The sequence below is a fragment of the Stegodyphus dumicola genome, chromosome X2, assembly GCF_044657685.1.
Source record: "Stegodyphus dumicola isolate Sdum_Otavi_A_Nest chromosome X2, ASM4465768v1".
Taxonomy (NCBI): domain Eukaryota; kingdom Metazoa; phylum Arthropoda; class Arachnida; order Araneae; family Eresidae; genus Stegodyphus; species Stegodyphus dumicola.
Window position 1 is genome coordinate 20,488,767 of NC_140781.1, and position 14,268 is coordinate 20,503,034.

General features: G+C 31.5%; 1 protein-coding gene across 5 annotated transcripts in view; it reads right to left on the reverse strand.

Moving 5' to 3' along the window:
* Positions 1-318: 318 nt before the first annotated feature.
* Positions 319-14,268, reverse strand: part of LOC118190773 (SCY1-like protein 2) — a 934,165-nt gene continuing 920,215 nt past the window's right edge. For all 5 annotated transcript variants that reach the window (XM_085809944.1, XM_085809942.1, XM_085809945.1 and 2 more), the window contains 2 exons: positions 10,945-11,136; positions 319-5,581 (listed from right to left, as the gene is read on the reverse strand). In XM_085809944.1, coding sequence (XP_085666070.1) covers positions 5,561-5,581; positions 10,945-11,136 — 213 coding nt within the window. In that variant the 3' untranslated portion in view covers positions 319-5,560. The remainder of the gene's footprint in view (positions 5,582-10,944; positions 11,137-14,268) is intronic.

Here is a 14,268-nt window from a genome sequence, read left to right on the forward strand (position 1 = left end):
TAAAAAGGAAGAAAAAAAGCTATAGGAAATCGATAGCGTCTTATACAACTCTGATATCGCCTAACTGTGTAGAATTTGTAGGTGGTCATCGATGAAGAAAATGCACTGGCACTGAAGAAAATTAACTGAATAGCATCAACGTAGAAAGTCTCAATTGATTTTGTGAAATAACGTATGGCTTACAGCGGAGGATTTCGGAAAGACTATTCATTTATTAAATATCCATACCATATTAAATATTAAATATCCATATGTGATGTGAGAGTATTATATAAGATTTTAAGTGGACCATTAATATAAAATAAAAGAAACAGCATGTTACACAGATAAAATTTATTTATTTTTCATCAGTACTTGAAAATTACCATTGAAATAATCGAGTATTTGAAACAAATAAACATGAAACTGAGACAAGAACTTGAAGCGCCTGTCATAATCAATTACAACACAGATACATGAAATACAAACACAAATACACATAAAATGTCTCGCGAGGATGCGTATCAATATTTAATTCTGAACAGTCTGTACAGGGAAATAGCAGGAAAAAACTTTGCTAGGTTAAACATACAGATTACCAAATGCGTGCACAAAGAATGGCTGGGTTTGTCCATATGGTTTCAAAGTACATTTGACTGAAAGAGTGAACGAAAGTTTTTTTTTAAAGTGAAGTGTATATTTGGGCATGTTTTTATTACTTAAGTATCCGTCATTCGATGTATAGAATGCAGAAAAGATGACACACTCGAAGTTATCCAAAAATTAAATTTTGGCTGTAATTGTAAATTTTACGTACTTAAGAATTAAAGGTTTTGAAGTTTTTGATTATTGTAAACTAAAAATGGAATATTCAAGTACCTATGTACAAAATAGAGACACGATTCGGCAAGTGATTGTCCAAACTTGTGTAGCGTTCTTTACAATCAAAAGTTAACGCTACGCGTTAAATGCTACGTCGTGTTGAAATCGCATAATTATCAGAACAGTTTGAAGAATTTCTGAAAGCTTTCAAATAGCCAAAGTTTAGAACTAGGAAAAACATAGAATGCCGGAGTTGTTAATTTTAATAGCACGCATAATTCTTCGAGTTGCCTCTTCTATGTATTTATTGAATTATTCAATATATATACCAGCTTCAAAAGTTAAGGTAATGAAATCTATTAAAGGAAATGCAATTGTTAATATGTTGCAGAAAATAGACTTCAGGGGTTTGAAAATAAGTTCCATCAGTCTGTCCTTAAAAGTGATGAAAAAAGATTTCATTATTTATTTATTACTGTAAAAATAATTATTTAGAGAAGATGATTTTAAATCTATTTCTAAATATAAAAAATTAAAACTCCATATGTTTTAACGGTATTTCAAAAGATCAGGCAAGTAATTAAAGCAGACCAAAAAAGATTCTGCAACGTTGATTACAAATCATTAACATCATGTTTTCTGAATAATTTTGACAAATTCGATAAAGAAACAATTTCAGCTGGAAAGGCTGCATTTTGAGTACCGGATTTTAAATTTAATTAGAATGTAAATAATGCATGAAAATTGCAGCAGCTTGCATGTTCAAGACACTTATTACATTTTGTATGAGGTGGAAGAGTAATGGAAGGCGTGATATGTTTCGACGTTTAGTACAAATTGAAGCAAAAGTGCCAGCATTTAGTAAATTCTGAAAAGCGAATATTTCACAAGCAAATTTAAGACACTGCACAATAATGGCTCCAATTGTTTTTGTAAGTTACATATTTCCAATGTCTGTGCATCGTTAACCGCCTGCAGATATCACTAGTATCCAGAAACGGAAGGGTTTGTTAAGTGTATTGCTGTTCACCCTCTCTTCCTTTCGGAAGTTATAGCAATGGAGGTCCATTTCGGTTTTTGAGAGAAAGCTCAAAATGCAAAATTTCAGGTTACTTCGGCATCCTTTTTCTGTCTTATACGATTTCAACGAGTCCGTAAAATTCTGTAAAAAACTTTGATCTAACTTTACAACTTTGTGTAGGATTTCGCTTTTCATTTCTACATATCCTGCCCTGCTAAATATTAGCTTTATGGAAGAGTGCTAATTTTATTTTTTTTTTGTCGAAAACCCTATTCTGTGCACCTTGTCCATAGGTTCCTACATGTCACTATTATTAATATTCAGCTGTTTATGGTCCCCTGAAAAAATTTTGTCGTTACTCTTTGAAAAAATTCTGTCTAAATAAAAGACGCTCATACTGAACATTTGTCTACCTCGCAACGTCTCACTCTTTACAAAACGTATGACACAGATGAAATGTAGAGAAAGAATTATTTCATTCACTAAGGGTTGTGTCGATGAGTTTCCGTTTTAAATTTTGATCTTGCTATTTGCTCTGGCTTACAACTATGAAGTCAAAAGAAGTACTATGACAGACTGACCGCTCAGGCTAAATATTACGCGTTTTATTATACACTATGACGTAGACTGAATAGTGTAAACTCATTATTAGCGAATACGTAACAGTAAAACATGCACTACATATATAAGACAGTTAAAATTATTTAAATGCTTTATTGAAAAACTTTGAAAACATTTTCCTTTTGTAACTTCATAGTTGAATAACAAAGCATAAAGAAATTTCAGAATGTATTTCGTATTTTCATAATTTCATACGTAATTCAGCTTAAAATAATTAAAGTGCTTGTCTAAAATTTATTCATTTAACAGCATGTATTTTTAAAATATGGTAACCACATTAAAGTAATGTATCTAAATATTATTATTTATGTATAATACAGGATCGCCTCAGATCAGATTAGGAAATTTCAATTCAAACTCTTAGCGTTTATTATTGAAAGATTTAAAAAAAATTAAAGCAGAAAAGGTAACATTAATTTTAGCATTAAGCCTAGATGTTATGAGCTTAGGCATCATTTAAGAGTTTCTAAAAATATTACATTAAAGCATTATAGGCTTGAGATAATAGCCAGAATATATTACGGTATATAATCTAAGCAAAATTCAGTGCTTATTTCTTAGCTTTTCCCTACAAAATGTTCTGGTGTTTTAATTGTATATAACTTTTATTGTGTCTATAAAAACAAGTAAATTTTACTTGATGTTAAGAGAAACTGCATAGATTAAATTTAGATTCCAAATAGTAATATTAGAAAGTAAAAACAAAGTTGCCTTGCCTGTAAAAGGTTTTAGTACAGCAGCTTTTAAATGTGCATTCTAGGTAACTTCATATTTCACGCTTAAATTGCTACTGCTACGTTTTTGAAAAAAATTACTCACATGTTTCCATTAGATCTCTTGAATTAACAATATGTGTGAAATTATTTAGTTGAACTGAAGTTAAAATACATTAGCACCGTGTAACGAAAAGAAAAATTAACGCTTTAAGTGCAGTATTTAATTTTAATTTGATTACTTTCTTTGAACTTGCGAGAAGAACTTTTGTTCAAGATTAATTTTAGAATTAGCTGCCTAAACTAAAGGATTATTAATGTTTCTTAGTAATTTAGCTTAATTTCCTGAAATGTAATTTCTATTAAGCTAGTACGAGGTATGAAATTTTAGTTCAATTAGTTGGTTAGAATAAAATGAAAAAATATAACTGTATATATGATGATATGTTTAAGAAATAAAGTTTCGTTAAGCATTTAAAAGGATTGAACTTTTCGAACTTTTGTTAGACAAAGCCGGAGAAACATGCCTGATGAATTTCTTTTTAATTTGAGTAATTTTTGTTAATTTAATTAAGAAACTCGTAACTAAAACTAAGAAATGCAAGTAATAACGGAACTATAGTTCAGCAGATTTAAAATAGTTTAATGATATTTGGAAAGTGTGTCAAACTTCAAGTTTGCCCTACACTTCAAATTAATGGTAAAGATTTCAAGTTGCAGAAGTGATGTAAGTGGTGAAACTGAGTAGAAACATTGCGAAGCTAGAGCACAAAAGTTTTAACTACAAAAGAATAAAATGTCTTTTGAAAATACTTAGCAGAAAGAATTTACAGAAAATGTATGAGAAATTGCACGAGGAAATAGTTACCCCATTTCTCGTAGACGTAGTTTGCTTCTATCTTTCAAAACAAATTTTATTGATATTCAAAATCTTCAAATGCTTTGAAGCCATATATCTCGTATTTACGTTGAATTGCATTAATAGAAAATGAACATTTGTAAAAGTTTTCTAATTATTATAATGCACTTATTCCTTATTAATTGACAATAGAGCCTTTTATTATTTTTCTACAATATAAATGAATATAAAATTAGGCAAAATAATAACCTCAGATTGTCGCAGGTTGTTACATAATTCTCTGTCTATATCGAAGGTGGCTGACGTAGGTCCCTCACCTTCAGGAGGAATAAATGCGCCCTTGGAAAAGAGGGACCTACGGCAGTTTTTTTCGAAATCGGCAGAGTTTTATATAAATCTTTGCCAGTCTAATACTGACGTTTGGCTTAACTTTATGTTATACATTTGCGTAGTTTTGTAATATAGAAAAAGATTACTAAGCAGCAATTTTAGCGCACTGGATATTAAGTCTTAGTGTAATTATCGTCCGAGGCAAGGATTAAAGAGTATCTTCAAATAAAAGTAAATGAATCTTATCAGAAAACGCAATTCTTGGTATTCATGTTTCAAGTGATAAGAGATATGCACTCCATCAGACACTTGCACTATTTTAATTTGTACTTCGAAATCTTTTTATACATCCAGGACTAATCTAGCTTACCAAAAGAGACTATAAAAGGAGAATAGTTTGACGGGACTTTCCATCACTAGACGAACATTGAACAACTATATCGAACTAGAAGAAAACTCCTATCCAAAGAAACTATTATACGTCAAAAACACCCAACGCGTGTAACTTTTTGATACTAAAATAACAGTTAAAAGGCTATAATTAAGTGATATTTAATTATAAAGTAGTAATATTGGTTCTTAATAATTTTAAAATAGAAAGGATTCTTTCTCTATTTTAATTCCCTTTTCCTGTTATTAATTCTTCAGAACATTTACATGGAATTCTAAGCGCAACATTTTATTTAAATAGTAGTTGCAATTTAAAAAGTGCTTGGCATTGTAATTTAGTTTCAAGCAGACATTTTGTTCAACAGTTAACGTGGGAAATCATCAAGATTTCTTTTTTTTTATGTTTATTATTCACGTTACCCTGAGATGAATTGAATGAGCATTTATTAGTATACTAACGTATTGGTTGCTATCTTTGAGATCCGTGTTTCGGGAGCTAGAGTGAGACGTCACGGGCTATGAGAAAGGCAAGAACAAGAAATGGGAAATACTGCTCTCGCGGAACACAAATCAATGACAACAAGAATTAGCAATATTAAAGTGTCTTTTTCCTTCTAACTGAGGGAATCATGAGTTTTCATACTACTTCACGATTTGATATGGAAGGTTGAAATCTAGTTGAAGAGAAGCGATGCTAGGTGACTGTTGGTATTTGTCGCTGAGTTTTCATGGATTGTCAGAGGGGATTTAGGCCCAAAAACGTTAGGTCAGTATTGCTTGGAGCCAATAGCTTCTTTTTCTTCGGTCATCTTCAGAACCAAGAGATTATTTGCCGAAAAGAGATTGCTGAAAAGAAAAAATAAATTCTAAGTATAAATCAGAAATTTGTCCATACATCTTAAATTTTCTCCAATTTCTTATTTGGGGAAATAAAATATTTGCTTTGCACAATTGAAGCATAACAGAAGAATTAATTCAGTAGCGAATAATATAAAAGAGATAAATTAATACGTAAAAATCAAAACTATCTTTCATAAAGAGATTTTTATAAATCTTTTCAAGATTAAAAAGAACTAGAATTATTCAAGATACACCTGTACAGATCACTGTCTTATGAGATCCAAATGAATGGAAATATACAGTTTTATAATTTTTTTCCTCTAGAATACATACTGCGTATGCAGTAGCGTTATAGTAATAGCATGAATGCTAAGAAAACAGCATCGGAAACTGCTTAATTTTATATGAACTGGCTTTATGCTTTATTGGATTTATAAGCTTTGTTTCTTCATCCTTATAGTTCTGGTTCTAAATTCACTTGCTAAAACTGCTTTGAGAACATGTTTCTTATGTAACGTATGTATGTGTTATGGACATACTCATATTTAGTTTTAAGAGTAGATAACTCTGTATTTAAAATTTACACAAAACTGGCATGAACTGCTACGGAATACAGGGACTGATATTCGCTTGTAAACAAAACTAAATTTATTTATTTATTATTTTTTTGCTGTTGCATCCATTTAATGCGTTCATGTGAATATATAGACAGAGCGATTATAGATCATCTAAACTAATACGTCAATATTCATAGTAGCAAGCGTGTTAAAATTAAAAATCAGAAAAAACTGATGTAAAATTTCTAACTCTACATGAATTCTCTTTTTACTTTCTTGTACGAAGTAAAAAGGAAGTATTGTAATCGCAAAAAGTTCCAGACAGCATATTTCAACGAAAACATCCATTTTGACCGCTAGTGAATGCAGTTTAACGATGTTTTTGCGTGACATCTGTACGTAAGGACAGAATAAATGCCTCTTTTTCTCGAAAAAAATTATAAAACTGTTTTAAAATGAATTCTGAAGAGAATTTTTCGTGGTGTCTGTACGTACGTATATATCTCGCATAACTCGAAAACGAGTAGCCTCAGAACGTTGCAATTTTGTATATAGGACTGCTACATGTAGATGTGCATCTCGTATTTTGGGTGTAATCGGCCGCACCAAACGCATAAATATATATATATATATATATATGTTACGGTGAAACGCCGAAATCTGGAGAATGTAGACTTTCACCGGTGAATGTCAACATTCATATAGTCTCTTGGTGTATGTCCAAAATGTTTTCCAAATATTCTTATTTCTGTCTTACACAGGTAAATGTCGATATTCACTATGTACTAATGGTGAATGTTGAACATATAAGAATATCACATTTTCTTCTCCGTAATTCAGTCGCGGAAAAACGCACTTGAGACTTAAAATAAGAACTTAAGAGCATAAGAACTTAAAACACACGGTATATTCAAAATGAGAAAAGAAAATAACAGAAGGTTTAACTTCTAAGTAAGTTTTTAAACTTACTAAATTATGTGATTTAAATCTTATTTATTGCAACAACTTAAACTATTATGACTCTTTGAATTGCACAAGAGGCCCTTGCTTTTACAACTGTATTTATTTGTGGAACACTTTCTTTTGCAATGACAGCGTGTACATATACTCCTCTCTTTTCGACCTACACCAGAGCATATCTGGGATTGTCGACATACACCGGTGAGGGTCCGAATGTACAAGAATGTAATGCAATATTCCATCTTTCACTGAAGTATTTGGTGAATGTTATCTCCTGTGAAAGTCGACATTCTCCAATTTCGGCCTTTCACGGTAACATATATATCTATTCCTTCTGTTACCCGGCTCAGTGATCTCAGTTTCTTTACTTTTATATGCTTGTGAATTGCGCATTTTTTGCTTTAAAAATGATTGAACTATGTTGTTCTTATCTTCTGGTTAAGGTTTTTATGCCTTTAGGAAATCTGCAAGCAATATTTGTAGAATTATCAACAATTTAAAAGCTGTTTAAGTGCGGTTAAGCCTAATTTTTAAATGACATGGCGGAAATATTTATTTACATTTGAATCAGCAGATAGTAGATTTGTTGCCAATCTAGAGAGACTAAGCTTCGCAACAATAAAGATAACGCCTTCATTTATTATTGCGAATTAAATCATGCTTAATCCTTTCTGGAATTTTTCGAGGAAATAAGTGTTATAAATAAGATTTACTTCGTAATTTTTAATATAGATATTGTGAGCCCTTTCACGAAGTGAGAACTGAATTAATTGAATGAGAAATACGGAAAAACTGTTTTTTTAGTTTTGTTTGCTTAATTCCTTTTATACATCGTTTTAGATTTATTATAGTATTTGAATAGAACATGTGGCAAAGATTAGATAATTCTCCAAATGATATAAATTTTGTGCATTCTGAGTTATAATATGAACGAAATATAACTCTATTAAGTGAACCTAGCGCCAGAGTGTCGCTATGGTAAACAAATATAGTGAATTTTAAAGAGTGCATTTATTGTATTGTGGTTTATGCGCTATAGAAGAAGTAGATTTAATTCAATCCAATAAGTTTAAATGAAATGAAAGAAAAAATGAGTATAATTTAATATTCCGTACAAGGAAGTCGTGGTGTACACATCAGATTTTTTTAAATTTGCGTTTAGAATAGAAGCTGAAATTGCTGTATGCTATGAAAAATAACACCCTGCTGCTAAACTGAGTAATTGCAATTATCATTTGCAGGCATATGATTCAAAATGTCCTTGAAGAAGATAAATTTATGGCATTTGTTTGCTAACTTCATTACAGAAGGATTTATTTCTGAAGAGAAGAATCGAGACGAACAAGCACAGACTATCATGAATTTCTTCATGAAAGACAATTAGAGTGCATAAATAAAGTACAACGGCGAAAACCATTTGGAACGGATTAAAGAAAATCCATAGAAGAACAAGTTTTGAAAATTCTGTCTTCCGAAAAGACTTTATAAGTTAAAATTAGAAAAGAAACAAAAGCTTGATGAACATATCGGACTTTTGAAAATCAAACACAGTTAAGGAAATCGACGAAGACGTGAAAGGCCAGGTACATTATAGCAATGATAGCAAGTGGTTTACCGAGAAATTGTGAAAAATCACATAGCATGCCTAGTGTCTTACCCGCAGTCAAGGCTAGCAGGGTTGAAAAGAAAAAATGCCAAGCAATGAAGAGAGGCAGATTTCTAAAGAAATCTAACCGCAAAATTAAAAACTAGAGTTATAGAGTTTAAATACAACATTGCATATATAACAGAAAAATATATCGTTTCCTATCCGATAGGCAAGGTAAGTGATTTTTTCTTGCCTTTGGGACTAGAGCTGATTGAATAAATTCAGTGTTGGAACCGAGTCTTGTTAGGAGGGATATAAATTATGTTCGTATCGTTTTAAATACTTGTGGTATTTTGAAATCTCGCAATTAAAGGAGCTACCATTTTGTTAACTACAAGTCGTAGGAGAATAAATAGAAATAAAACTTACATATGTTCGATATATTCTAGATCTTGATGATGGCCTCATAACCAAGCCAAAAATAACAAAAACAAAGGGAGAATATATTGCATGAGACAAAGAAAATAAAGTAAAGTAAAGATGATAAAATCATGACGATATCAGAAGCCTAATGAAATTATCGAGTTAGAATTTAAAGAGAAATTAAAATCTATAAATTAAAATTATCGAGTGAAAAGAAAAGGGTGAAACTGCAACTGCTGAAAGTTAGATCTATGTTTCATGCTATGAGGATGCGAACGAGGCATATAAAAAGCAAGAGCTATCTGATGTAAAGTACACATATAATATAAGACTGTCCAGGAACTAAAAAATAATAATTTAGCAATGGTAATAAATAATAGCTTAGAAACCAGATTATGAATACAGAATCAGAAGTAAAATGTCTGAACATCCAACCTGAAAGCAAAAGGAATTCTGTATCTGATACCCTTGGATATATGTGGAAAATCATCCTTATATGTAAAACTATTTCGTAATGCTTAATGACGATATTATAGGACACAGAACAGCACACTTCCTAACCAAGAAAAATAAAGTAATCCTGAAATTATAGAAAGTTTTAGCAATGATGAAGAATAAATTCGGAGAGAAACTATTTCACAGCAAGTAATGGAAAGGAACACATAAATATAGAACTGGAAAAACATTTAGAGTGAAACAGATCGAACATGAATCTACAGAGCCTGGTTTTTAAAATTATATGAACTAACGAGTTTCTGTTGGCGAATATGTTGCCCTAAATGTTCTGTTGGCGAATATGTTGAGTAGGCTTTTCAATATGATTTCAAATCGGTAAATTTAATCAGAAGTCTTCTCTGACAAGTTAGATTTTGATTATTTGTGTCAGATTGAGTATGTTGTAAATTGTGATAGTTCCCTATTCAAAGAAGTTTGGAAACTTTTATCGAATTAAAATATGATACTTATAAAACATCATTGCTAAGGAGGGCCTGCGAGGTCCATTATTTTATTATACAGTAATCCTGCCCCTTCATCCTCAGTCCTTTGAGTTTTCAGCGACACCATAGGAAGGAAGCTATTATTTCATTAACTAATGTAACAAGATTTTTGCATCGTTTGTAATGAATTTAATAAATGAGTCATTGCTTTGTCTCCAAAATTATATTACTTTTACATATTCTTTTACATAAGCAATTCTTATAACATACTTACAGTACATCTGTTTAGTAAAATGTATTAACAAACTCATAGAAATATGCAATAAAATGAAAATAATGCTATAAATCAGGGGTGGCTAAAGCGCGGCTCTCGCAGGTGAGCTGTGTGGCTCTTAAGCAAATAAAATAATATGTATGAAATATGGTAAACTAAAACTACTCAATGTTCAAAAGAAAGTAATTAAATTATCACATTTCTTTTTACAAAGTTATCAGACGTTTTCTTCCATTTGAAAATCTGTTTCACTGCTTTCAAAATGATGTAAATATGGACTTGTAGTTTTCGAAAACTTAGTTGCGGCTCAGAATTCCAACCTGCGGCTGTTACTAACATCAAGTTTGGCCACCTCTGTTATAGTATATCATAATGAGAGGCAGTATTATAAAAGAAAGATTTTAAAAGTTTCTGCTAGCTAATGACGCATTGTTTATAATTTCAAGAGACATATATTCCGATAAACTGTTAGGAATAATTACATTTGATACTTAAAATGTATAAAATTCGAGAAGAGATAATTCAAAACAATTCTAAAACAACAGAAGACTTATGTATGTTTAAAGCAGGGAAAGAATGACAGGCAATTACTAATATGTGTATATGCATATGCATCCTAAGAATCTTACCACTCCAGATCCTATCTGCTGTAGTAAACTGGACGCAGAACCAGCTGGACTAGGACCTCGACTATTGCAAGTGGCCGGAACTCCGCTACTGGCGTAAAGGGCAGCAGCAGAATACCTCCTCATATTAGCTCGCCCGGAGCTCAAGAAGTCCATGCCTACGTTTGGTGTGGTCACTTGAGGGGAGGGGCTGATCTGAAAGAGAGGATATTTAAAGTTTAGAAATAAACACAGGAATTTGCAGATTGTTATTGTCTCTTTAGTTCTGAAACTGTGTGTGCCTCGTGTGCACTAAAGTCCTTACCCGGCCTTTATTTCCGCAATAAGTAGTAGTAGAAAAATACTTACGATTACAAAAATGTTTTAAATGATGCAAAGATTATTTTGTCATTTTTAAATTTTAAAGACATTGTAGCTATTTATATTTATTTTAACTAACAATTGAAAGTTTGAGTTTAGACCTTTCCTGTAAGCCTTCATTTCCCTAATTGTCAGTGCCAGAATAGTTAAATGTTGTAGCGCGCGGAAGAAGTAGTTAAAAGTAGTTCTACTTTGAAGGAAGTAGTTAAAAAGCTGTGTTTCGGTAAGAAAAAGGGAGAGTTAGGCTGTAGCTGCTGTCTCTGCCGTAGGTACGTTTGCTTATTGCTGTTCAAGTGGCTTAAGTGCATTTATCTGCTGCCACTTTCTTCAAAGGGGGTTTAAGTTACGAGATCTCGCTGAGCCCTGTAGTCTAGGTCTATCGTTTGTTAATATCTTCAAATTTTAGTTTACTTACGTGATTTTCAGTTACCGCGCAAGCAGAGGCGAAGTTTGTTAGTGTCGAGTTGACGCATTGTAAATTTTAAAGAGTTAATAAAGGGTACTTTAACCCTTCTCCTGAGTATTTTTCTGCTACTCCAATTTCAGATAGAAGTTAACCCACCTGGACTCTACAACAAACGTACTTTTGTAAATATTACGAAATCTATACGTTCCTGCGGTAACTGGATTTACATTTTGGAAGGTGTATTCGTTATAAAAACTGAAACGCAACAGGCTTGACTTAGGTCTTATGACAAAAATTGACCAAGATATTTAATTCCAAAATCTGAGATTTTTTACTTCATATTCAATTTGTGTTCAGGAGTCGATTAGTAAATAAAACAGAATAAATTGAGGCTGATGTTTTCCCTTTAAATGCCATTTAATGACATTGTTTTGCGATTTACTAGTGCATTTAATTTATAATTTTATAGCATTTGTTATGCAGAAAATATTTTTGCACAAAAATTTATAAGTTTTCAAAAACTAAAAATGCGTTAGTAATATACTCATGTCGTTTTATTACTATAGAGTCATAATCCAGTAATTGTTAAAAAATCCATTAAAGTAAAATATTTTTATTTGTGTTTAACAAATAATATATATATAATATATATATATAATTAAAATATTTTTATTTGTGTTTTCTACAATAGAAATTCTGTAAGATTCTGTGAATTAAATCACTATTTGGAAAAAAATATATTAATATTTTGAACAATAATCTGCATAGAAACGCACCTTATGTAATCTCTTAACACCAGAAACCTTTTTCTAAACGATTTTTTATTTTTAGTTTTGCAATACCGACATTTTGCTCTTCAAATTATGTACGGCCCTTGATTATGGTCCCAATTTTAATATCAAATATCTCGGTCAATTTATATCGCACGTGAGTCAAATTTCTTGTGTTTGATTTTTTTTATAACGAGCACAAAAATTTCCTAAAGCTAAGTAAAGGAATCGGAGGAACGAATAAAAAAGTTTCCTAATTTTTCCAAAATTGATTTCTTTAAATTTAAAAGTACAAGAACATGAATCTTCGAGTCATTTAACCCATTGAGCGGCAACAGTGTCTTTATCCGGTCATGGAATTTTTGATCACGTGGCAAATATTAATTTGTAATTTAAGATATTTTGCTTTCTTTCATAATGGAAATGAATGATTTTTTGCTTTGAATTTGACTTAATGAATGTAAGTTTATGAAAATGCAGACTAAAAAAAGTAATTATACAAATGCAGCTAATAAATGCTATTTAAATACAGGTCTTCATGACAGATCCAAAATCCCGCGCAGCTCTGAGAACAATTTTTGTAATTGGAAGTAGATGCCTACGATCAACGGTTGCGAAAACATAGACTGGGTAAGGACTTTTGTGGGCACAGTAAAAGTGCTTAGTGAAAAAAAAGGAGGAAATGAACTGCAGGTTAAAAATGCGTATATATTCATCCACATTTTAAATTTCTATGTGAACTATGTACTGCTTATTATAAAGTCACGAATAGAATATTGGAAAAGGTAACAGTAATTCGAATGCTTCAACTGATCGCATAAAACAAGAATCTTTGCTTACAGATTCAGTCCTATCTTCATCTAAAAATAATTCACATGCCACAGCTTTGCCATCTATCATGAACGCACGTAAGTTCTCTTTAAACATATAATGTCAAAGTTTATGCAAACTTCCCTGAGGTATTTGTATTAGTAACTAAATATTTTGCTGAATATATGGTGAATAAAATCCCTTTAATCTTTTTCATCTTACCATTCACACGTTATTTGTTTTTGTAATTTTAAATTCCTTATCTGAAGAAGGTTTTATTTAATATTCGAAACTACAGTTCTGCAAAGTTACTTATGTTGTACTAGTTCTTATTAGCTACTATAACATTTAAAATAACTTGTTACGATTCTGAACGAATAGACAAACAGGAAACGAATGGAGATTAAAAGGAAATGGAAGCTGTTAAACAAGATTTGTTACTCAAATTTTGTCCTACTACTGGCTGAGTGGTTAAGAACGCTGACTGCATGGGTGGGTTTCCCCACGTATAACGTCAACAGAAGACAGTTCCGCTTAGAATGTCCTCCACAAAGTGATCGCTACTTTTAGGCCAGGGTTGGCGAACGTTTCCCGATCATAGAGCCAGTTAAATTACGGTTTATTATTTTCAGGTGTCCGTGTGCCACTTGTTAGATTTATTTTTGAAAATCATCTGAAACTTCCGCTTTGACTTGAATAACCAGTAATAATATCCATAATAATTTAATTTCAATAATCCTTTAAAGAATCTGAAGTTTCAAACTCCCGAACGTTCTCTCACATTGACGCGGAGCATCGAATCTACATAAAAATATTTTCAAAATTATTCTTTCTCCCCTTGGCACAGCAGGAGAACCACTGCTCTAATATAAAGGTTTTATGTGACATTTATTTAAAAATTCAGCTTTTGTATGGTATAGAAGCTTTTAGCTTCTCAGTTTTTTAGACTGTTATGTTTAGAAAATCAAATTGTCTGAATCA